Source organism: Gadus chalcogrammus, chromosome 20 (genome assembly GCF_026213295.1).
Source record: "Gadus chalcogrammus isolate NIFS_2021 chromosome 20, NIFS_Gcha_1.0, whole genome shotgun sequence".
NCBI classification, from domain to species: Eukaryota; Metazoa; Chordata; class Actinopteri; order Gadiformes; family Gadidae; genus Gadus; species Gadus chalcogrammus.
In genome coordinates, this window is record NC_079431.1 from 4368653 (window position 1) to 4395152 (window position 26500).

General features: G+C 49.1%; 1 protein-coding gene across 1 annotated transcript in view; it reads right to left on the reverse strand.

Moving 5' to 3' along the window:
• Nucleotides 1-26500, reverse strand: part of thsd7ba (thrombospondin, type I, domain containing 7Ba) — a 115565-nt gene that overhangs the window by 49903 nt on the left and 39162 nt on the right. The window contains exons 7-12 of the mRNA XM_056580342.1: nucleotides 18180-18371; nucleotides 14693-14927; nucleotides 10887-11002; nucleotides 8093-8225; nucleotides 6634-6737; nucleotides 830-1024 (exon numbers count right to left, since the gene is read on the reverse strand). Coding sequence (XP_056436317.1) covers nucleotides 830-1024; nucleotides 6634-6737; nucleotides 8093-8225; nucleotides 10887-11002; nucleotides 14693-14927; nucleotides 18180-18371 — 975 coding nt within the window. The remainder of the gene's footprint in view (nucleotides 1-829; nucleotides 1025-6633; nucleotides 6738-8092; nucleotides 8226-10886; nucleotides 11003-14692; nucleotides 14928-18179; nucleotides 18372-26500) is intronic.

The following is a 26500-nucleotide window of genomic DNA, read 5'->3' on the forward strand; positions in this document are numbered from 1 at the left end:
CGCTGCCCGTCAGGCTTATTACAAGACGGCAGTAAAGCAACGGGGCCGGCTGTATGACTTGGTTATAAAACCGTTTCCGAGAGGATGACCGAATTATACCCGGTCTCTTATCTAATGCGTTGAAAACGCTTAGGGAGAAAAAACAACCCCGCAGCTATATTATAAACACAACACCGGGCATCAATCCAGTCCGTAATTAAATGACCGTAACCTACTGTGTACCATTAGTACCTTTACTAAACAACCCCCCCCCCCCCCGAAGTGAGGCCATGCTGCAAGGCTGCATGTCTGGGTTTTTTATGAGCATTATAGATGGAGACGGGCTATGTTTACTACAGCCCCAACGGCAATATATAAAATATTCATGAAGACAAATAGTATCTAGCCCCGGTTGGGAACACAGCATGTAATTCAGACGTTGTCATTGGTGCTGGAGAGAGAAATGCATTTCAAACTGCAGATGGTGGTGGTGGTGGTGAGGGCGCGCTAATTCAGACCTGACACGGTACTCCAGGGACCGCGGGGAAATAGGAGGGAAAAAGCAAAACGGAAAAAAGGTGCGGTGGGGGAAAAGGAGGAAGGAGGAGAGGGGGGAGGCGCCGGCTGGGATAATGTATGTCAGGCCACCGCCAGGGCGCCGTACTCTGAGGATAGCGTTCCTGGAAGTAGAATAGATTAGTTCTTCCCTTTTATTCCGTCCCTTTGCGGTGCGACTGTAGTGGTGTTTTGGGACGACAGGAAACCTGGACCAAATATGGAAGTAGGTCGAGGGGAGAGGGGGGGTGAGGAACGGAGCCGAGGCGATCCGGTCATCTGTACCGACCCGTACCTGAGGGGGACCGACGGCGAGTCCGGGAGCCGCCGCAGCCGGAGCAGTCGGAGAACTTGGACCAGGCGGTCAGGACGCAGTCGTCCCGGCAGGCCACGCGACACTCCCGGACCTGGGGCGGCGCCGGCCCCGCCCACCGCAGGCACGCCGCGACCGGCACCGCCTCCTCCTCCTCCTCGCTGCTGCAGCTGAGCCCTGGAGGACAAACACACACACACACACAGACACACACAGACACACACACACAGACACACACGTGCATTCCCACAACCACACACACACACACACACATGCAGACCCAAAACCACACACACACAAACATGAAGACCCACAACCACAAACACACACAAGGGAGAATTGTCACACACACACACACACACACACACACACACACACACACACACACACACACACACACACACACACACACACACACACACACACACACACACACACACACACACACACACACAGGGGAGAGGTGTCAAACACACACACACACACACACACACACAGAAACACACACAGATCACACATCACTCTTATTAAAAATGATCACAAGCCAACCACCTCCTTTCACTGCAACCTCACAAGAAGCTCAGATCTCCAGCCAGAGAGAGGCTCAGCAGCTCCTACGGGCTGGTTATTACCGGATGATGAAACGATAATCAATAGCGCTGTAGCTCTGCAGAGGGGGTCCAGTGCATACTGTGACCAAGGGGGAGCACACAAAAAGGACGCAGGTCAGCTCCGTGGCCCCTTGTCTCCGGGCCCCCGCGCCACCTGCCTGCGCGGGGTCCGCTAGAAGGACCCCAGAACCCACAGGGAGAGGTGAGACAAAGTGCTCTCGCCTCCGCTACAGCTTTTCGAGGTAGTCGCTGAACAGCGCAGCGCGTCCGTCCGCCTCAGATAGCCTCCGAGTGCAGCTCTGGCCGTTAATTATCCCGGAGCCCCGCTGTGGGCATCATTGCTGTTATATACCTCGACGTGAGCGGAGCTGAATGCTCGTTAATGAAGGCAACACGCTGGGAAGGGGAGACGTAGAGCTACTTACGCTGACCGGACCCCCGTCCCCCGTCCCCCGTCTAAACCTCAATCTCTGAGATTTTACAACGTGCTTTTACAAGTGCGGTGCGTTCGATAGCCGCTGATTTTTTAACGCAGGGGGGCCACTATTATCTTTTCCTTGAGAGGCAAGGTGGAAGGGTTTTAAATCATAATGATTGCGAGCCTCGCCTGATGGAAGGAGGAATCATTTCCCTAATTGCCGGCATTGACATTTTCCGAGTGTGCATTAGTGACGTTGGAGGGGGCGAAGGAGGAGGTGGGGGGGGTGGGGAAATGTCACACAAAGAGAGACAGACACACCTAGCACCTCCGCCTCTAACATGGCTTCACCACAGCACAGGGAATCAAATCCGGGCTGGACCCTCTGGCGCCATGTTGAGTGCCCCCCCCCCCCCCCCCCTCTCTCTCTACCCCTGCACCCCCTCCCAATTCAGCTGCCTCCCCCGCTCCCCCATTTCTTTCTTTCTCTGCACCTTCCCCCTCACCCCCCCCAAACCCCCCCCCCCCCCACACACACACACACACATCCCTCCCTCTGCTGCTGTTGAGAGAGGGGGGGGGGTCCATCGATCGACAAACATGCCTTTAACACAAACTATTGATTCCTATTTGACTTTTAGATTTCAGCCCTCTGACAGAAAAGCGCCAGGGTTATAAGAGCCCTCTGTGTGGGAGGGGGGCACAGCGCTGAGGGCTCTTAAAGGCACGGCGTTGGGTCAACAATAGCTGCCCTGTCAAAAACGCAATATTATGAACCACTGCTGTTCAAAGCTGGAGGCCAGTAATAAGGTTGTGCTTGATATCTCTGCGCCGCCCCCCCTGTGCATATTGAACAGATAGCTTGTATGTGGCGGCCGCGGATATATTTAGCTCCACTCCACGTCCCAGACCTTGTGAATAAAACAATTTGGCTGAAAGTATGAGGCTACATCCCTGCTTATTGATTTTTTCCGTAGTAATGCAAAACACGAAAAAGAACGTGGCTTATCAAAAAGACCAGATCAGAAACAACAACTGTAACCCCCGGCACGGAAGACTCGAGGGCTGCTCCCTTTTTCCCCGAACGCTGTTTAAAATTCGCACACACATTCCCATTCCCGGTCGCTCCCACCCCATTCGTCTGTGCCACCTATTCCCACGCTCAGTCTTTTTTTAGCAGGGTCCCCGCCGAGCGAACGCCAACAGCGCTGACGTTCCGACCGCGGAATCAACGGGAGCTGGAACGTTTTTCAGCTCAATTTGTCTCCACCTCGCCGTGACCCAGCGCCGATGGTCGGCACGCCAACGCGCTAATGATATCTCCCCTCGCTAAAATCATTCACATTTTGCTGTTGGTGTCGGGAACCCTGCCGTTGCCAGCCGAGATCGCCGTTGATTATACTAATCTCCGAGGCGATGAAACACCACCACCACCACCACCACCGCCAGCGCCGCCACCACCACCACCACAACACCGCCACCACCATCACCACCACCACAACCACCGCCACCACCACCGCCTCCACCACCACCACCACCACCACCACGACCAACACCACCACCACCACCACCACCACAACCAGCACCACCACCCTTAGTTCTTTTATTTTCAAAGAAGCTTGTCACACTGGGCATCGGTTTGGCGGACGACACTAGCTCACAGGAGCCGTTCTGGACAAGGACAAGAGACAGCGTGCTTTTTTTAATCACGACTCTTGCTTCCTAATGACAGACTTGCTTCTTAATCAAGGCCACACACATGGCGTGGAAACAGGCAGGAATCACGACCGCAGCGCTAGATAAGCTCGTGATTTTTCTTTTGTCACAACAATTTGTCTTTTACTTCTCCGCTCAATAAATCCTGCCTGGAATCGGGCCTGATTGAATTTGCCCCGGCCGTCAGACACACTGCATATTATATTGTTCTCGGGCAAGCTTGGGCGAATATTGATTCGAGTTCATTTGAGCTCCTAAACAGATCTTTCTCACAGCCTAAATGAAATGAGTCAGTCAAGTAGCTCCCACTTCATCCTCATACCAAACAGAACTGGTTGTATTTTTCAATATGCGGATAAACCACATTCACTATTAAGGCTGATGCAGCGTTGAGACGAGTACTCGCGACTTGCAAGATTCACACCCTTGTGTCTTTACGTGTGAAGTACAGCAAGGCACGTTATCTGATTCTGTTCGGCTTGACATGAACACAAACAGCTCATTCAGTATTCCATGCCTGTAAAATGAAATTATCTGGTGACAAGCGCACCCTTATACAATGTACACAAAGAGAGAGGATAAAAAGGCAATGAAATCACACCAAGATCAGAGAAATGGTGCGTAGGCTCTCAACAAAACCCAACTCAATCCCCTCTCATGTTCTTCTTTACAGTCTGGCCTGTAAGCTGGCCTATCGTGTCTCCGCCATGTTCGAGGTCAAAAGTTCATCCGGATACATGCGAGCGATGTAATCAGTGGAAAAAACCCACCTGCTCTGCCTATATTCCGCTGACTGTGTCTTTTAGAACTGGTTGCCATGGCGATGGTTCCCCTCCCTCTCATCCTTCCTAGCGGGCGGTACGCCGGGCTGAGCGTGTCTTTCCCGCTTTCGTGAAGCCATCGCGGACACATATACGACATGTATATATACAGACTTCGGATCGCTGCACCAGCAGCGTGACCCCCCTCCCCGACAAGGCAATGTCTCCAAGACCCCCTCCAGGACACCTTCACCCCCCCCCCCCCCACCCCCCCAACCCAACCCCACCCCATCCCACTCCTCCCCCGTACCGATCCCTGCCAAGGGTACAGTTGTATTCGGTCCAGCGAGTACAATTTACAGCCTATCCGGTCCTATTTATTCAGCCTTATGCTGATGAGGCATCTGTCTGCTTGGCTGCCCCGTTCCCCGAGTCCGCCCGTCCGCGTCGCCCCGTGCTCAACATTTTTATTGCGGTTAGCCCGCCTTAACCGCCATCACACCTGGCCATCAGGGGGGGGGGGGGAGAGCTGGGTAAATAAAACAGTCGCTATCACTTAAGACCTGGAGGGATGTAAGGACTCCTCGCCGTTATTTAAGTAGAAAACGGCACAAAGCGGATTTCACTTTGTACAAATGCTAGGAGACGGGCCGGCCATTTTCTGCATGGACAAAATAACCAATTTAAATGAGAGTATTATCAGAAATAGCACGCAGCAGATGAGTTTCATTTTGTCGAATGGTGTTTTCTTTATCAAGGAGAAAGTCAACTCGCATTTAAGTTGATGGCATTCCACTGCCCAATCATTTCAAATGCAAAACTTGTTAACATTTAGCATAATTTCCCAACCTCCGTACTTTCTGAAATGTCACAGGTATTTAGCTCAGCCCTCTTTTCAAATCATATTCAAATACTTAAGCTGTAAAGGTCAAAGAGGGGTGTTCCAAAACCTGGGCGCGAGCTACATACTTCTCAAGGAAAAAGTCACACAAACTCACTTGAGAAATGCTTTTCATAATTAGCCCGCGGCGCAAGAGAAGCGCAACTCGGGCTAAGAGTAGCCGTGCTCCGAGCTACTCAGGGGGAGTGCCCACCGATGGCAGCCAGGGAAAAAACACATTCATTCCACATCGTTCCTCTTCGTAAATTAGCCGCAACAGCTAGTTTTCTACGATTTATAGGGACATTTTCTTTCCTCTGAAACGAGTCTGAAATGATCCAATTAACACTGAGGCATTTTAACGACCGTGAAACATTGGCTATAGGGCTGCTTTTGCCTTTACTGCGGGAGCAACAGGATTTGGGAAGACGGACAATATGGAGGCATGTGTACAGCTCGGTAGCAGGTCTACATCTGCAACGGAGCGCGTTTGATTCTAGACAAAGGACTTGTAGTGCCTAAATGACACTTGAGGCAATTACGAACCACGGTGCAAATTTTTACGGCCGCAATGAATCTATACTATTTGCAGTTTGCGTCAGAGTGGTTGTTAAGTTGTTTTCGAATGGATGTGGTCGGTAGATGGTATGTGTTTATTTGAGTAGATTTTCCCGGTTGTGACGCTATTCATCGGCTTCCAATTTGTCTGAGCTGTCTTTCTGCCTCTTTCGCTTACGCACTTACTCCCTCGCTCTCAATTGTTTCCCTCGCGCAACGTGCCCCTTTTTTTTTTCCCGGCTTCTGTGTGTGTAAGTGTGTGCCTTTACTCGTGTTGATGCCTGCCTTTTTAAAACACAGAGTTTGACATGCGGAGCGAGTGTGCAGAGTGCACACACACACACACACACACACACATAAGAAAGCACACATGCACACACACACACACACACACACACACACAGGAACTTATGGGTGGGTGGACAGGGGGAACGGGTTGGTGCGCTGAGTTAAACGCGCCCGGTTGTGTTCAGAAGGTTGGTGTCTTGGGGGTGTGAAAGCACATGCCCAGGCCGCATGCAGAAAGAGGGTCGCCACTACTAGTCTTTCCCTCTCCTGTCACAGTGAGCCGCTGCTGTCGGCGCACCCGACGCCTTCACTAACTAGAGACGAGTCGCGTGATGCAATCACCGCGCGGCACTCTGCCGACTCCATCTGCTCCCGTCTGCTGACAACATTGGCAGCCTCTTTATGTCGCCGGCGTTTCTTAAAGAATCCCTTCCCAAAAAGAAGCATGCCCCGCTAAGTGACATCAGATAAGGACGGCAGCGTCACACGTATGTGCCGGAAAGACAGAGGCGCGGAGACAGACAAGGGAAAGGAAAGGGGGTGTGGGCACTTGCCTCTCGTCTCCAGACCGTTTCCACACGGTTCCCCAGGGGCGGCCACGCCTTGCCGAACGGAACCGGGAACCAGCGTGCAGCTGTGCCACTTGCTCGTCTTCCACCTGTGAATATGAGGAGATAGATATTCACAACCATGGGTTTGATTCGATAGACAGCAGTGCGACAGACGGAACAGAGGGACCTAAAGGGTTCTGCAATCATACGAGATAAAGAACCGGGACACGGCTGCGTGCTCTTAAGCGCTGCTAATTGATGCTAATTCCTGGTCACCGGTCAGCCAGTGTGGCATTAGGCCAGCGTTCACCGTCCAGCGCCACAGAGTGACTGCTGCTTGATATACAAATGAGTAAATCGGTTCTGCGGTTTTGCCCATCGAGATGTCTGCAGTGGAATACCAATATCCACCGAAAATAGAACAATGTTCTCGATGCTTTCCAAGGACGGAAGAAATAAAACCCACAACGGTTGCTGTTCGTCTGCCTCGGCTTCTGAAGATTGTTTTGGAGCTATAGGGTTTTAAAAATAGAGCCCACACAGGGCATACTGATTGGGCTCAGTGTGTTCCAAGTGTGCCCTGCATGCACCGCACGGAAACGGCATGGGGGTGCGGGTCCTGGCCCCCCGTGAGTCCCGCGGCTGGGGTTAACAGTGATGTGTAAATGTATGCGTGGGCGTGCGCTCCCCCGGCGCACGTGGATTGAGATTCAACAGGCAACACTGAGGCGTCGCGATACGTCAGTCTTGATGTGGTTGTTGGACTAACAGGATAAATCAATTTCGTTTTGGTTTAAGTGTAGCACCTGTGGAAAATAAATGCAGTGGTTTTTTTTAAGCAGGGATTGTGGTTTTAACCGTCTATACTCCACTAATGCCCGGTCGATCGTTAATAAGTACGGTGCATTTTATGCAATTAAAACTAATAGTTTGCGACACTGTATTGATGGAATCTTATCCCGTAATGCATTGATTGGTTTTCTACAGAATCATGATAAAATCGAAGTGCGGTTGAAGTGAGGTTCAACCCACTGTACAAACGTGCTTGTTTGTGTGTGTGTGTGTGTGTGTGTGTGTGTGTGTGTGTGTGTGTGTGTGTGTGTGTGTGTGTGTGTGTGTGTGTGTGTGTGTGTGTGTGTGTGTGTGTGTGTGTGATCATGAGAGTGAAAGTGAGAGAAAGTGGGTTTATGCCTGTGTCTTCACGGGTGTTGTCTTCACAGTGTGTGGGTGTGTATTTGTACGTGCATACATTTGTGTGTGTGTGTGTGTGTGTGTGTACATTAGTATGTGTGTGTGTTTGTGTGTGGTTGTGTATGCATGGGTGTTTTGTATGTCAGAGTTAGTGAGTGACATATGTGTGCATATGTGTGCGTGTGTGTGTTTGTGCGTGTGTGCGCGCGTGCGTGCGTGTGCGGGTGTGTGCGTGCGCGTGCGTGTGCGTGTGTGTGTGCGTGTGTGTGACCTGTAGACTGGACACAAGGGAAGAGATTCACATTCTCTCTCTTCGTAGAGTGTGTCCGGACACTCCTGCCCGCCGTGGGCCGCTCTCCGGATCACTGTCCGGTATCGGGACTGCGTGGCCGCCGTGGTGTTCGCTGCGGGACAGAGGAACAAGAAGCTAACATGGCCGACAAATCGTCCGGGGGACGTCCACGACGGACCTCGGGAACACAACGAGAGCGAGACGTTTACGAGGACACGACACGCAGAAAACATAACCCATCTACAAAGACATAAAAATGAATAAACGCGTCAACAAAAGTTCTATCGTTCCCGATTAAAAAAGCGTTCCCGATTGCGTTCACGTCCGAGCGGTTACGGCGGCGGAGTTGTCCTCCGGTGCGAAACCATCGGTCCAGACGTGCATCAAACTGTAATGGCTTCATTTGGCTCGGGTTCCAAGGCTCATTACACAACACTAATTACTGAACATTGAAAATGGGGCAATTAGGACAGTAATCACATCATCAGGGGACCGAATGGACTGGAGCATATTTACAGACGAGTTGGCCACACCAATCTACCCGTAAAACAATCGCGTGCCTTACTTGAAATTTGATTCGAGTTATATTTAAGGGAAATTGCTTCGTTGTTAGCCCGGAATTCAGTGCCAAGACTTCGTCGGCCAACTCGTAAGACAACTCTGAGTAAGTCTATTTTGAGTTTCATTTTTAACCCTGTATCACCCCTTGTTATATACTGAAGAGCCCTTTAATGTGGTGGAAACCGTTTAAACATATTATTCCTATCCATATCTATTTTCATAGCACAGGCCTCTCCATCTACCAGCGCCTGTGATGCCGCTCCTACTGTAGAACCTGTTCCTGATTTGGCTGCTGCTGCCGTAGCCACCGCCATCACTGTGATGAATGGGAATGTGCTTCGGTGGTCCACCAGGATTTGCGGTTGGCCTCCCCCAGCCCTCTACCCAGCTGCCAACTCCTGCGGTCAGTCTGCCGCCGTAGTGGCGTCCGGTGCTGAGTGCAACTCCTCATGATATGCGTTAAAATGGTCCGTTTCCCGCTCAAGCGTCTACAGCGCTTGCCTTGGAGACTGTGAGCGCGACCCCTCCCCCTCTCACTCTGTCTTTCCGAACGTGCCGTGTGCAAAGACGCCTCATTCCCACCCCCGCCGCCCCCTCACAACACAACAAGCATGGATGATACCCGTAAAGAAAACGAGACGGCGGCGGGAGACGAAATTGTTTCAAAGAGGAGAAACAACGGCTCTATAATGTGGAAATAGTTTGGGTTTAAAAAAAACAGATGAGCAGCAGCTGAAGGTCATCTGTAGAGTGTAACAAAACCGTTGCGACTAAAAGTGGAAGCACGACAAATCTGTTCCACCATTTACAGCAGCGGCACAAAGTGCAGTATGAGGAATGCGTAAAACTCTGTGGCTGTGCTGCTGCATCACCGGCCGCGACAGCTTCTTCTGCCCCGAAACCAGGGCCGGCGATCGGCAAATGTGTTGGGGGCGCCCTCTGGTGACGCTCTTAATTAATTAATTAAAATATACGAAACAAGCGAAATGAAACCAAACATGTTCCCAAATGGAATGGAGAAGGGAGGGGGCAGGGGATTAAAGTTACGGCGCACTGAAACCCTCACCGTAGTACGCAGGACAATGCGACGAAGCCAATGCTCTTAATGGTAGCTAATGTGTGTAACCTACAGCTTTATATTGTTTTGCATAGGTGATTATTTTGTGAAGAAGGTGAAAAACATCCCTTTTTTTTTTTTTACATGTTCATTGAATTCTGTTCAAAATAACGATACAAAATCACATGTTGCAGTCATATGGACCTATGTTTTAATATAAGTGCTTGCAACATCTCACATGTGGTTTTTGACTTGCATAAAAAACATCTAACCCACTCTATAGAAAATATCGAGATATATATCGTATATCGCCATTCAGCCAAAAAATATCGGGATATCATATTTTGCCCATATCGTGCAGCCCTACGTATTTATGACAACCTCTGTGTGAACGCATGAGCCGTGTTTGGCCCGGAGCGACCCTGTTCGTTGATAGCGGATGCCCGCTGAGCTGCTGGCGGGATAAAATGCCCTTCTATGCGTCTTGTTTGCGTCCTCATTCCAGTGCTTCTCCCGCCGCACAGTCCTCAGTTGTTACCCCCCCCCCACCCCTCCCTGCTGTGATAACGTCTTTCCTATTCATATCGTTATGTTCCCTTGCTGTGTAATGCCTGTCTATCTGCCACCGTGTTTATTCCTCACCGATACTTAAAGGAGGCCTTCTGTTGATGTTTCTCTCGAGCCTTTCTCCTTTAGTTCTCAGGAGCTCAGGGTTCTGGGAGGATTGTCGTGCACTTCAGACTCGGATGGTGGCCTTGTGCGGTCTTACCTTAAGGGTTCTTAAGAATAAGGGGCACACATCAAACTTATTGCCCGATAACATGAGGTTTACATGAGGTTTATTTGACTGCTGTTATTTGATTGAATCCTTTCCAAAAAGATGTGTGGCCACAGCATAGCAACCTTGCCTTCACTCCCCACAGTGAGCAGTACGTAAAAACTGTCCTTTTGTTTGTTCTCAAACGATACTGGTTCGTCTGTCTCACGGCGTCAACCCCCTTTCACAATGTAGGTACCTCAAAAAACAAAGCTTCCTAAATTGGCATCATCTTTCGGAAGAACCATCGCGATTGAGACCCAGCCCTCGACTCAAACCAACAGGTGGATTACCCGGAAATCTTTGCCATTGTGCATACAGGTCTGCTGCGTGGTCACCTTGTGTGCAGTGGGTGGGGCAGGCTGTCCATTCGCTGAAGGGCGTCACGACGCAGTCTCTCCTACAGGGCAGCACACACAGTCGCAGGGTATCTGGCCGAGCGGAGTCCGGACACCTGAAGGATCAGACAAAACAGAGTTGGTCAAATGGTCTCTTTCCTCCCCGGGGGCGACCCGGTGATAAGTGGCCTGACACGGGCCGGTAACAGCGCCAGGCGTGGGGAGAAACAACCAGCCTGTCCTTGAGTTCACACGTCTCCTCCAGGTCCGGGAACCACATGACGGATTGTAACATCGCCCCCTGATGCTCTGCGTGTGTTTGTGAAATTTGGAAAATTGACAAATATTTGCAGTTAAATGTTTCTCGCTGCTTTTCTATTCCTTCTCTGAGACCTCAAGCTGCTCAGAGAAAAAAAAAAAGAAAAAGGTGAGAAAAGACAACGGTTCGTCCAGCTAGTTGGGGACCACTGTTTTATGCATCCTATAATACCCAGCGGGGGGTTGGTGAATACTAATTAGCTTCGTTAGTATTCATTAACAGGCAATGTCTTTCAAGGATGCCACACCTTGGCACAGTCTCCCCTGATTACAATCTAAATAATAAAACACTCCTCAGTCTTTTCAAACAGAAACAAAATGAAATTCAACAACACACGCCACACACGCGCTGTTTGCCGACGTCCAACAGAGCGCATCGTGGCGTGGAGGAGCTGCTCCGTTCGTGGCGCCCGACGCCACAAAGTCAAAGTGGACCGTGCGTGTGTGATGTGGTGCTGCGCCCCTAACAGGGGTGGTTGTATGGAGCCGTTTCAGAGCGGGGGTTTGGTCGCGTGGTACTCGACCGTCCCCAGGGAGAGGGTACAAAGTATCCCTGGTGGTCGCCAAGGAGACGTGATGCAGGAGCAGAATCAATCAAAGTCTGGGCGCGCTGGTTGTCTAATTAGAGCCCAGAACGGCGAGGGGGCGGGCCGATGGATCACCTCCTCGGGTGCCAAGGACGCCATTACAAAGGCGGTCACCGTCGCATCTCCCAGATCAACGTCGCTTGAAGAAAAAAAATAAAATAACCAAAGCCATCGTTTATTTGACATGCCCACTCCGCAGACCGTAATAAGTCCCCACGGTGGTGTCTCGAATTTCATCCATTATCAGCTCTGAGAGGGCTGGGTTTAAGGGGAGGCTATGCAAAAATCTAACGCTGTTATGCGCTTTGATGTCCTCTCATGAATGAGAGCCCCGGTACGTGTCTCACTCTCACACACACACACACACACACAAACACACTCGCACAGACACTCAAACTCCCACACACAAACACAAACACACTCACGCAGACACTCAAACACACACAAACGCAGATACACACGCGCAGACGTGCGCACGCACACATGCAGACACACACACATGCACAGACACAGGCATACGCACACGCACATAGACACACACGCACACACACACACACACACACACATTGCACACAGTCCCCATCCCTCACACTTCACAGTTTCCTTCCTTCTCAGTGGTGGGCAGAGACTTCGCTCCCCACTACAACCTGATTTGAGCATCTCATCCCCAGCCCAACCACCACCCACCACCCCCCCGCAGCGTAGGATCCCATATCCCCTCCCGCCGCGGGAGAAGCCCAACTCGGCCAACCCTGGGATCAAAGTGCTGCTTCTTGGGGGAGGGTGGGTAAGGGACATGAGACTCAAGCCTCCCTCCGAGTATTATTCACAGCTTGTCACTACCTCCCCCTCAACCCCCCCCCCCCCCTTCCCCCTCGCCACCAACCGCGACTTCACACCTCCATCACCACCACCACCACCACCACCACCCACACCACCGGCGCCAGCCGCCAGCGCCCGTCACGCGAGCCAGGGGACACGGTTGAGAACTGGAAGGGGAAATGTATTCTGTGAGCTGCTCGTCGCGGAGCCGGGGTGGAATGGGTTGAGCGCTAGGACCCAGGCTAATGCGCTCTTCGGGCTAATGATGATGGATGAGCCGGGAGCGTTTACGATGATTATAGCTGCATCGTTTTTTTATCACGTTAGGAATGCCGCAAGTGCGCTTGTTTGCACCGAACACGGTCATGTAACACAGTGTAATCAGCGGATGTACTGTAAGTGCTACCGTTTTCATCGTAAAACTGTCTTTTATTTTTAATGCAATGTCTGAACAATACAGAAAAGAGCAATTGTGTTCTTTCAACTTTCCACCCGGTAGATTCCAAATACGAGAAAAACTAATTAAAACCCAATGCAGTCAAAGAAAACAAGAAACAAGAAGAACCGGAAACCGGTCCACCCCTGACTCTTATAGCGTGAGTCGAAGGCTGTTGTTGCTAGGCAATGCATGTACACCAGCAGGCAGTGGCTGCAGAGTGACCTGACCTCCACACAACATCAATACCATCTCGGGAGTCCTCCTCCTCAGGTGAGAGCTGTTTAGAAAGAGGTCACTTTAGTGGGCCCACAAAACCTTGCGGCAAAGTCTGGCTTGGAAAAACAAAACAACAAAGCAGAAGTCCCGGGAAAAAACTAACAACGCACACCGGTACGAATTCAGAAGACCCCCACGTGGTCCATTACCTTCCCTCCTACAGCACCGGACGCCAGAGTGTGTGTAGCGTGTCTCCAGAGTGTTAATCATACCCGATCAGCTCGGATATGTCAACTCTCAGGTCTGTTTCCCAGGGCAAACGCACACTTGTGACTCACTAGAAACTTACTCTATGGCTATGATGAATAGCGACGCACAAGCTGTGTGTGTGTGTGTATGTGTGTATGATACCGTAAAAGCTATTTTATTAGGGGCGTACTGTGAGAAGGTCTACATCTGCTGGTAGTGCACAAACGACAGCCCTGTGGGGGAATTGGGCCACAGCGGAGGAGGTAACAACACACACACACACACACACAAACACACATGCACGGACGCACACAAACACCTCTCCATGATCAACTTTATTGCGCTGTCAATAATACATTGGCTTGAGCAGGACAAACCACCTGAATTATTTACAAAAGGGGACCTTCCTAGTGATCGCTATAACATCGTTAGAGCAGAGAGTGCAGGAGCCTTCAGCACAGTTTGATATTGTTCAGCTGGAAGAGGAGAATATAATGGCGGCGTAAACAAACTAGGAAAGGAACACGGGCAAGGAGAGGTTCCACCGGAAGGGTATTAATGCGCAAACCTCTCCCGGGGATATTATTTTTAAGGAACAAATTCAGGGCCTCTGGCTTCATGTGTTGGTGAGTAAACACATTTTGTTGTAAATATAATATTTGAAATAATCCACCTCGGTAAAAGTGAGTAATTATGTTGTTAGTAAAAAAAGTATTTTTTTGTATTTGTTGTATCTTTTTGTACGAACTTGGGAACAAAAAAAGGCTAATAATTTACCCCACCTAACGCTAGGTGCTAAATGGCTATCTAGGTAACAGTAGGTGCTGTGGTACACCAGGCTCTAAGATAACAAAGGATGCTATGGCAACGCTGGTCGCTATGGTTACACTGATAAGCCCAAAGCCCACAGCTGTGCCGGGACAGCGACAACAATATTTTGGAATGGTCGCGTTTCGTTTCCTATCCGAAACTAAAACTTCTTCTCCTTGAAAATAACCGTTATGGGTCGACTTATTTTCGCTGGGGTGGCGCCGCTACACACATGGGGCCAAGTGTCCTCTGGGCTTCACACCCAGCACTAAGAGGTTAGACTCGGGGAGCGTTCCAACACTTGTGGTTCACATGACCTGCCCTGGGGCTCATTCCAACGCTCCACACCCTTGTGACCGCCTTACCGTTTGCTGACGACGTGCCCGGTGCCGGCCTTCACGCAGTCCACCGCGCGGATCTGGACGCCCTCCGTGCAGTCGGGGGTCGCGTTCCAGAAGCCGGTGCCGTTGATGGCATTGACCCCCGAGTCCTCCACGCAGGGGCCCCACGACCGGGCGTGCCAGAAGACGGGCGCGCACGGGTGATCGCTGCAAGGCCGCCACTCCTCCAGGGCGGGGCCTCCTGGACACCCTCTGCCGCCTGCGCGTCGTCAACACAGAGCACATCAAAGAGCAGGCACTTCAAAGAGCCATGTGGAGCCTCGCCACACGACGCGCGCTAATGCTTGTTTGCTATTAGATGCTACATGCCAAACACAGCCAGAGAGGGAGCTGGGGGAGAGAGAGAGGGGGAGAGAGAGAGAGGGAGAGAGGAGAAGAGAGAGAGAGGGAGGGGGAGAGAGAGAGAGAGAGAGAGAGAGAGAGAGAGAGAGAGGAGAGAGAGAGAGAGAGAGAGAGAGAGAGAGAGAGAGAGGAAAGAGAGAGAGAGAGTGGGAGAGAGGAAAGAGAGAGAGAGAGGGAGAGAGAGAGGAAAGAGAGAGAGAGAGAGAGAGAGAGAGAGACAGAGGGACAGAGGGACAGAGACAGAGAGACAGAGACAGAGACAGAGACAGAGACAGAGAGACAGAGACAGAGAGAGAGAGAGAGAGAGAGAGAGAGAGAGAGAGAGAGAGAGAGAGAAGAGAGAGAGAGAGAGAGAGAGAGAGAGAGAGAGAGAAGAGAGAGAGTGGGAGAGAGGAAAGAGAGAGAGAGTGGGAGAGAAGAGAGAGAGAGAGACAGAGAGAGAAAGATAGAGAGAGAGGGGTGAGAGAGATGGGGGAGAGAAGGAAGGAGGGGGGAGGGAGGGGGAGGGAAAGAGAGAGGGAAGGAGAGGGGGAGAGCGAAAGAGGGAGGGAGAGAGGGAAAGAGATGGAGAGAGAGAGAGAGAGAGAGAGAGAGAGAGAGAGAGAGAGAGGGAGGGAGAGGGGAGAGAGAGGAGAGGGAGAGAGAGAGAGAGAGAGAGAGAGAGAGAGAGAGAGAGAGAGAGAGAGAGAGAGAGAGAGAGAGAGAGAGACATAGACAGAGACAGAGAGAGAGAGAGAGAGGGAGAGGAAAGGAGAGAGGGAGAGAGAGCAAGAAAGAGCGAGGGTGAGGAAAAGAGACACAAACACACAGAGAGAGAGAGAGAGATAGAGAGAGAAAAGGCTGATCCTCAACCCATCCACACAAACCAAACTGAACAAACTGAAATGGGAAGCAAAATACTGTCCTTGATTTATGCCCAACATGGTCACCGCGGACGCCACCCTCCTATCTTTGTGCCTTTTCAGCACTTAGCGCTTCCTGGAGGGGAAAACTTTGGTCCAGAAGTGCAACATCCCCCATTGTTTTAGTGCGATTGTTGTTTATCTGTATTAGGTGGTATAATTAATGAGCCAATGGGCTGTCTGAATTTTAATGACTCGAGGTCCACTGCAATGACACATTGGACGCCTGAAAATAAACAGGGGATTCTATAACTAGACCACACACACACACACACAAATGTACACATATCAAGTGTGTAACATTTTTGGATTCAACCTCATCGTTATATATGTGTGTGTTTGTGTGTTTGTGTGTTGGGGGCTGCAGGCGGCCACCCTTGTGCCAGATGGCTTTCTTCACTGAACCAGAGCCGAACAAACACCTGCCTTTACGTGTCGTCCCAAAGCTCTCCCACACTTCAGCACACACAGATAAACACACACATGTGGTGCACACATACACACGCACACACATACACCCAACCGAAACATCACATTTTTTTTACCTTTCCGTTCCTCCCTAACCCAACGCACACACGCGCATACACATACAAAAGGACACAAGCATGCGCAAACACAAACAAACACACATACACAAACAAACACAGAAACACTCGTAAACACAACCAAGGACACACATGCATACACAAACACACGCACACACATACAGACACAAGGACACACACGCATACACAAACACAAGGACACACACGCATACACAAACATACACAAACACGAGGACACACACTCATACACAAACACACACACATACACACACACACACACAAGCTTGCGCAAGCCGACACACAACACACACACACACACACACACACACACACACACACACACACACACAAACCCACACACACACACACACACACACACACACACACACACACACACACCAATTTGCCAAAAGAGGAGGACACACAGAACGAGGCAGCAGCATATCTAGGACTTCAGTCAGTCAGGAGATAACCAGCAACATGCTAATAACCGCCGCTACATGGAACCAGCGCCCGGGCCGGGGAGATCCTTTCATCAGCTGCTTGGCCCAAACAACATTCAGTTATGAAAATTAATTGGCAGTAGCTGGCTGCCAGGCTTGCAGTGTCTGGGTTGAAAGCACAGCAAGCAGTCTTGGCCAGATCAGTGACCATTCTGGCCAGGCTGAGAGCTGGAGAGAGTGTCAGAGAGGGAGTGTTTCTGTGTGTGTGTTTGCGTGTGTGAGAGTATGTGAGAGAGAGAGCGCGAGAGAGAGAGAGAGAGAGAGCGAGAGAGGGTATGTGTTTTTCTATGTGTGTGTTTGAGTGTGTGTGTGTGTGTTCTAGTGAGAGAGAGAGAGAGAGAGAGAGAGAGAGAGAGAGAGAGAGAGAGAGAGAGAGAGAGAGAGAGAGAGAGAGCAAGAGAGAGAGAAAGACAACTGTTTGCGTCTTTAGCATCAAGATATTATTTGAGATGAATTTATATTGTAAATGGGATTAATGTAAGATGTTATTGTCAAGTGACGGGGGCTTAGTCTTTTATTTTAGATTTCCCTGTTGAGTCGCCACACGGATTCCTTTCTTTTTTGATCAGTGCTCGAGCTCCCCAAGTACAAAAAGCACAGAGCAAAAAACATAAAAAAAAAAAAAATGTTTGCTTACAGCCAATGGCGGCGCTACAAATCTCAAATAAAACGCTTCCAGTCCGCTCCGGTACCGCAGACGACTCGACAGCTCACCTTCCAAGTCCGGCCCAATTAGCCCAGTCCTAGCCCAGGCGTTTTGTGCGAGCGGGTATTACACGCGCTCGGGCTCCCCGGTGTGCGTCGGCACCACCATCACAATGTTGTTCATCGTTACCGATTTTGTCAGCCCTCAGCCGCATGTCGGCGGCGCCGCGGCGGCGATAAACCAAAGGACGTAAAGTTGCAGTGAGTACACATGGAGAGCGTGCTCAACTTTTTACAAGGCCACCATCGACTCTTTACAGCCGCTTGACATTGTGTCGAGCCGCTTCCAAACGGAGTCACTTTGCCGGTTGTAGAGTGCTTAGAGCACTCTAGAGGGCCGGGAATCAAACGGGGATTAAAAGTGATTCCGTCATGATAAAAAAGGGCTTTAAACGAGCCTCCGCAACGTTAACGCGCTTAATTAAAAAACCTGTGGCGGGGACGCCTCGCTCACCCTGCCCGGGGAGGGCCACCACGGAGCGGGTGCGGGTCTGGCGGCCGTCCAGGCGCTGGGGGCCACAGGGGTGGGAGCAGCTGGTCCAGGGGCCCCAGGGGGCGACCACGCAGTCCCCGGGGCACGGCACCTCGCACGGCAGGGAGGCCGGGGGAGGCTCCCCTGCACACCGGGTCTCCGGCACCTCGGCGCCTGGTCGGTGAGATGGAGGGAGGGAGGGAGGGAGGGAGGGAGGGAGGGAGAGGGAGAGAGAGAGAAGAGAAAGGGATCAGGGGTGAGATTTCACCGACGACCACTCACCGTCGATGAGCCAGTAAGAGTCGGGATGTTTAAATCGAAAGACCTAAAAAGGAGGAGGACGGCGTGCAGCGGAGTTAATCGATTGTTGCCCTTTTTTCGTAATCAAATGGAATGAATTTGCATTGTGTTTTTCAATATAAACCGTTTGTCAGCCTTTGTCAAACTTTGTCTTACTTCACCAACATCAAATAACCTTTTTGCCTAGACGTTCAGAGAAGCGAGCGTTCTAACCTTCCGTATTTCGGTATTGACACGCACGCCGTGCGACATCGGCTGCTGAAGACGCCTTTTTTACCGGAAGGGAACAAAAAAAGATTACTCTCTCCGCGCCCAGAGCAGACAGCGCATCGCGACCCTTTTCCCTCCCCACCGTCACCAAGTGATGGCTCAATTTCTGCAGAGCACGGATGTCATCACGATGTCAAAACAACGCCCCGCAGCCTCCAAAAACAATGCCTCTATCCAGGGGTGGTGGGGCCAGGATGTACGACACGCTGCGCTATCATTAACTCCGCTGAACTCTGCCACTCCATCAAACACACGTGGCCCTAGAACAACAACTGCAGGGCAGATTTGTTGTCAATTTGTCTCTTTTGTACTCTCCAACAAGTGAGCAGAGAGAGAGAGAGAGCGAGAGAGAGCGAGAGAGAGAGAGAGAGAGAGGGAGCGATGAGAGGGAGCGAGAGATAGGGGAGCGAGAGAGAGCGAGAGAGAGAGAGAGAGAGAGAGAGAGAGAGACAAAGAGAGAGACAGAGGGAGAGAGAGGCAGTGGGAGAGCTACAGCCTGCCCGACCACAGATAGCGGCCTTTCATGGAGGCAGAGCGAGCGAGGGAGAGCGAGAGAAAGAGAGTGCAAGGAGCAATCACTCAGGAGGGACTACTCTCTGCATTCCAGCCGTGAAGTTTAAAGAGACGCCCCCTGCTCTCTGCAGCCATCAAAGCAACCGGCGTGTGTGCAGCGGGAGCTCTTTCTCGGCGTTGGGAACACCGCGGCCATAGGTACGAAGCTTTATATTCATCAGTCGAGACAGAAGAGCAGCACTCGTGAGGTGGATGGACCTCCGGCCTCCAGAAGTTAACAAATAGAACAAGACTCCAGAGGAGAGCTTCACCACCCTCTCCCCCACCTCCCCGCTCATCCATTTCGATCTCCCTCCCTCCCTCCCTCCATCCCTCCCTCCCTCCCTCCCTGCTATAGGCAGGGTTCGACCGCAACACAGAGCAAACTAAAGGGCCTAAAGACCTGTAGTTTCGTTTTTGTTGGGGGAAGTTTTTGTGCAGTTTCAATGCGTCGACTCTCTCTCTGCGTGTTCTGTCCGAGCATTTCCTGAATAAAGTGCATTATTAATAATCAATAAGACACATGCATGGTGCATGTGTCTGCAGTGTGTGCATGGAACACAGGGAAACCTTCACACCCCTTACTGGAGCAACACTATGCAAACCCAAACCAATTATGCTCCCACTACTGTAAGAGAAAACAAAAAGGAACGTACTTGACACACACCAGCGGGAACCAGCATGGGACTGTGACGACTAGAGGCAGCGGGCTCGTGTACGCTGATGTAACACCCGACCGCAGTAGGCCGACTCGCCTGGGCCGGTCGGGGAACACCACACAGCGCTGGCGGTTATTTAAGCGGGGGCTGGGGATATTTATGATTTAGCGTCGCATTGTCAAGCGCCCCCCCGAGAGAGCCCCCCCTGCTTGCTGCAGATGGCCAGTCGGTCATGGATGAGAGGGAAGCGTGCCGGCAGTTAACCACCCTCACGCCTGTTCCACCGCGGGAAGGCTTGACACAGAGGTCCTATGCATATCCATATATAGTGGGATGGCATTTACCATTGGAGTAAGGCGGTAAAATCATTTCAAAGCGGTGTCTAAAGGGCGCGATTTGCATGCTCTTATGCCACATGTGCAAAAACACCCATTTCAGCTAAAACAAGTCGCAGCACTCAAACAGGGAGAAACTGAAAACTTGTTGATACTTTACATAATTTGTTTGAACTCCAAAGCCCCATTTCCCAGTGTGTGTGGGAGTTCATTGTCTTTTTGCCCCAGCGAACTTAAAGCGGAAATGTGTTGACGGAAAAAAGTTGAAGCGCTGGAGATTTTTTCGACGCTCACGCCAGCCTAGGTGAGCTGAGGGGAAAAGTCGCACGCACAGTAAACCGCGTGAGAGTCAACCTAGCACCGCGGGCATTCGTTTTGTGAATGCACGCCCTCCTGTCAGCTTGTCACCGCTCCACACCTCTGCTGTCATGCCTGTGCACGTGAGGTGGCTGGCATCACTTTTTCAGCTTGCTCCCAAAGAGAGGTGAATGGGAAGCAAGGGGAAAACGCCAGCCGCGTGATCCTCCGACGTTTAAAAAAAATTATAATATGGAAAAAAGGAATTGCAGAGTTGTGTTTCACGTTATTGTGTTTCTTTGAGAACTTTATTGAAAAATGGGGTCCTGTGAGGGAAGAGTGTTCCCACACCCAGCTGCACTCCCACGTTTCGCCTACAGCTCCGTCACTCTAATCTTTGTATTACTTTTTAAGAGGAATGACAATAGAGCCCTTTCAGCACATTCAAGGCACCTTCCTATAGAAGAGGAGGGTCTTCACCCAGACTTGCATACTTTCCATACCTTACTTTTAATCCATACCTTATCAGAGATGGAAACGCAATGTAATCTTTAATCTTTTTCTGCGATGTTGCAGCGCAGCAGCGCATACTAAACCAACACCATTGTTTGATTACTGAGAGGGAAAAAGGCTACGAAAACAATAACAAAACAATCCATCACTTATAGTTTTTCCAAGACTCCGATGTCACTTACTCTACGGTAGGTGACATCAATTAGTATAACAATAACAGCATAACAACGACTTGATGCAAATATAAGCTGACCCAACGAGAAATAGGGAATAACACAGGTCTTTGCGGAAGAAACTTTATACTGCTAGAATCTGCCACATTAGCTAATTAATTACCCACCACATGCCATGTTGTTGTGTATAATTCATACACCATGTTAACTCAGTCTCTAGACTACATGTTTCGTGAGATTCTGCTCCGTCACCTATTACAAATCGGTGTATCATTTAATACACTTAAAATTCTAAACAGAACCCCGCTATCTCTGTGTATCTCATTATATGATATAATAAATATGATATAATTAATTATAATAAGAAAGGCAGCTAATCATGCATTGTGAGATAAATGGCAATTTTCGAAAAGGTTGCTGAAACCGAAAGAGAAAGCATAAGAAAACCGGACAAAATACAGCTTCTGATGTTACGACTGCATACCTCCTGTGTGCGTCTACAGAGATCTGCTCATCAGATATAATGGCACTACACAGCATGCTGCAGCAGCTTCATATCTTACTTGCGAGGCAGAGAATGGGCGGAGAGGGACCCCCGACTGGATGTCCCTTCATCAGCACTAACGACAGATCTGAGCACTTAACTTGATTCAACCCACGGCTCAGCCTCTCGCTTATTCAGGAGGACATTTAAACAGATACCGATACAGTACACTCAAACAACGGATACAACAGAGGAAACAAAGCTTTTTCACAATTTATCAGACCACTTCGCAATGTAATGACTGCGATACAAAAAGAGGAGGTGATTCTGCTTAACGCATATTGACACACAACCCCAGCGAACAGGGCAGCAGCAACAAAAGGGATACGGCCCAAATGTGGACGAGAGCTCGGGAATTTAACAAACTCCGGGCTGTATGTGCGTATGTGAGTGTTTGTGTGTGATGTATTTTTCTTTTTTTGATTGTCTTTTGTTTTGTTATTAAGAAATATGTTCTTAATATGTTGTTATTGTACTTTGTTGTCAAGGACCCCCTTGAAAACGAAACGGGTTCATCTCAAGAGGTTAGTCGTACAAAAAATATTTAAAACTCAAAATCTCAATTCCAACAAACTGGCATAGAAGAGAATGACGACTAGAAACGAGGCAGACAAAGGTACAGACAATAATAACGTACCGACAACGGAACAAAGGAAGTGGTATATAATGGGACCGACTAACGGGGGGATGAAGGGATTGCAGATGGGAGGGGCGGGATCTGTGAAGCGAGGGGAAAGATCCAAGGACATCTGGTGGACAGGTGGAGAATGGAAGCTAAATAACAGAGTCACACGATCACACGATGACAGCTTTTCAAATTTTATAGCAGCCAAGTGACATGTTGATCAATTCACAAAAGGAAAAATAATATAAAGCACGTCGTTTCTTTATAACAAGCCTTCAAGTAGAAATAAATGCACATTCGCAGTGTTCTTCCTCTAACACTCTTTTAATACGCCTACGCTTCTCTCCCTTGAAACTTCCTCTGCAGTTTAAGAACATTAGTAGATAAAGAACTGCACTAGCCATGTGCATTCATAATCAACTTCAGGAGTTATTGAATAATTAATGTAATTTGATGTCATTCTTTCAGCTAGGGTCGGCAATATGGCGAAACCAGGCAAAAATAGCTCGATTTTGAGATGATCAAACTCAAAAAAAATCAAACCCCTCCCTTCAGGCCTAACTCGAAGGCCACTACCGTAAAACGCGGGACTAGCTCGGTAGCTTAAGTCATATGTCTTCCTAGCCTTGTGGAAGACTCTTGTCATGCGCACAACAAGAAAGATCTCATTACTCCTTGCCACAAACATGGAATTCTTTCAAGTATTTTCCGGAGGGGAGGTCAATAAAATCACCAACGTTTATCAAATGATCTTCTGAAATAGACACACTTCCATTAATTATAGCTTAAAATATTTTTTAATGAACCACTTTTAGGAACCACTTTTCTATACATGTTTACATATTTTAGAGAGCCACAAATGCCGCCCTATACATTCTCTGAAAATAGGCATGGAGTCTGCTTCTATTACATATTATATATTATAGTACAAGTATCATTTATTTAGATACAATAATTTTTTCCGTGGGTTATACAGTCATGCGACTGTATAACCCACAGGAACCGTATGTTTCTTTTTTGGGATGTTTTAATCTTTGGCTCTATTCTGCTGCCTCTCTTTCCAACTCTCAAATCTTCCCTACAGAAGCTCAACTGAAACAGAACTTCCATGTGGACGTAGTGGAATACCTTTACTGACAAATGACATCAATAAGACCTGAAATGCTGACTGAATGAATCTGGTAAAAGAACGACAGATACCATAGTCTTCAGTCCTTTGCGGTATTCTTGATGTGTGAGACTAACAAATGATTATATTACACTCGAAGCTGACCTGAAACTCAAGGCATGTCCCATGCCTTATTGTCCTTCTTCACTCGTACTTGAAAGTCCAGCATGAATTCTGACACTTTCCTGCCATCCTCGTCTCTTGCAAACTTCACATGCATGGTTAAATTAAGGAATATACGTCATACGTTGGATGTACTTAATTGTGCATTGGTCCATGCCAAACTTTGATGGATTGCCTAATTCAAGAAAAGTTGCTAATGTCGCGAAGGTACGTCGTGTACTTAATTACTGTGATGATAAATGTGCCTCAGTGTGCAGTGACAGGGAACACTTTCGACTTCAGTGGACACAGTGGCGCCTTGCTGACAACAAACGGCAAACTCCGTATCAATCAGCGTCACTCCCTGGTCTGATTGCGGATATCTCGCTGTTGCAGTTATTTCGTTGATAGGGCTACAGTCGACGCATGGGGGAACCACGGACATCTCAGTGATAAGCCAAACAAACAAAAACAACTCGGTGACAAGTGGCAGCGCTGTAGAATTCTGACACTTCTTGGAAAAAAGCTCTCTAAAGGTAAAAAAAATAAAATTAAAGGTAAGAAAGCAAACTGGAACCGCAATCAATCCATGTCCACCATAAATCCATCTCCTCCGCCCTGGGTGACTGCAGGTGCTGGATCCCCTTCAGTGATTTCAACTTTTCAGGCGTTTGTCATTATGAATCAATGCCTGGGTTAAGGCCTTGACCTGACGAATGGCACACACCTTAGAAGGAGGAGCATGGGGCAGGACGATGAATGAAGCATACCCTTGAGGTGCTTTCAGGTTAGCTTTTACAACCTGCTTTTATAACTTTTACAGGGTGGGTGGTTTTCAGAGCAGCTTTGTACTATTCAAATATATGGGTCATATCCATCCCACTCCATTCTTAAAGACACACTATGAACTTGAAGGCCAGCCGGGCCACCGTCTTATGCAGGGGACGCTGTTGGTGGTGGAGGATTGTTTACATCAGGCATGGTGCGTCAGCACCGTATCCAGTGAGGTCAAGGTAGATATCGTTCTCCCAGGCAAAGAAGAGGTTCGCTTGGAGGCTGCTGAGATATTATTCAGTATCACGACCCAAGGCCGTCACCCATCCTATAGCGCGGCGAGTCTTGCATCGCCCCTGCTTTGACACTTATTGATGTTCCACCGTCGAATGGACTATTCCGGGAAAGAGAAGAAGAAAGTCCCCCATGTGTGAACCTTGGACCTGGGTGGAGATAGAGGAGGAGAAGAGGTGGAGGGATACATGTATTCCATATTGCAAGGGGGACAAATGTCCTTGAGTGCGATCAAAGAGTTGAAACACACGAGCCTGCTGCCTTCTATTTGAATCTTGGAATGCATTGTCACCTGCGTTTGTAGTGGTTTGAGTTACTATGACAGCACACAGAATCGTCTCAGTTCTCAGTGGGAGCAGGGTCGCCTTGAACGACACTAACGTATTGTATACCTGCTCAGGGAGTAGGACGCTAGGGTTGAGCCTTTTCATACACCAGCTGGAACCAGCTAGTTTAATCCTTGAGAAGATCTAGGTCCAAATAGAGATAAAGACTTGGAGGACGGGCTGATTGCCAGTTTATATTCATTTGAAGAGGTTTAAGAGCTCTTAATCCCCCTTTTAATTAATAACGATCTAATCTTTTATTATTATAGATCTTTGTGAAATTAGCAGACCTAATTATTCGTAATATGGATTATTTTCTCTGTCTTTTTTCTTTACCCATGTATTCCTGATCAGGGGTGTTGTGGTTGTAAGTCAGGGTGACACCTCCAATGGCCTGCCAGTATAACGCATGGCCACATAAACCAACTCCATCTGCCATCCGCTAAACCCACAGGGCTTGGATGTCTTGGCTTTCTTGTGCATCCCCTTGCTTCTTTTAACATAATTGTCTGTAACAAAACATAATCAGAACAGGGGAAATGGAATGAGGTGTTTTTTGATTGTTTGTAGGGCTGGATGCCCAGGATTCTCCCCAGAATATACACTGTTTAATGTGGTCGTGTAGACAATATATCAGATGCAATGGATTGCCTTCCTTTTCAATTTCAGAGTGCTTCATGAGTTGATTGAAGTTGCCTCGCACTTTGGCTTAGCAGTACAACAGGTTGGCTCACCTTTGATGGTGGATCGTGGGGCTGCTGTAGATCTTCATTTTAGTTCCCTGTCAAGGAAACTCATCTGCCAAAGAAGAAGCTAAAGCATCCTTCTACTTTCCTTAGAAAGTATCCCTTCCCACCAGAACGGCATAGGGAGTTCATAGAGCATGAAATGGACAATGCTAACACGAAGCCATGTTGGGAAATTGGACACCAACGGCTTTTTCACTCCACGCAGCCATGAATGAAAAACAGTTTGCTGAGAATTAATTAATTTGCTGAAATATTGAAATCAACTTTTTTGTAATTACTGCCATAACAAAACAAGACTCGTTTAAAGTTCGAAAGAGCCACTGCATGAAAAGGTAGCAATTTCCCCTCCGAACGTAACTTTGTTTTTAAGTTGTTTTTAAAGTGTTTAATACATGAGACACAAGCATACGCAGAATGAACCTGCTGTGCAAACTACCCTCTGTGCTCAACATAAATGGATAATTTAACTCATCATTCGGTGCCATTAGCAGCAGATTGGGCTGCTTATCAGTACCCCTGGGATGGAAAGACTATTTATTATAAAATTGGATCAGGGAGAGCTGAAATTGTTAAGCAGTTTAAAGTAGCAATGTTTTACATTTCAACTAGCTTGTAGATTCAA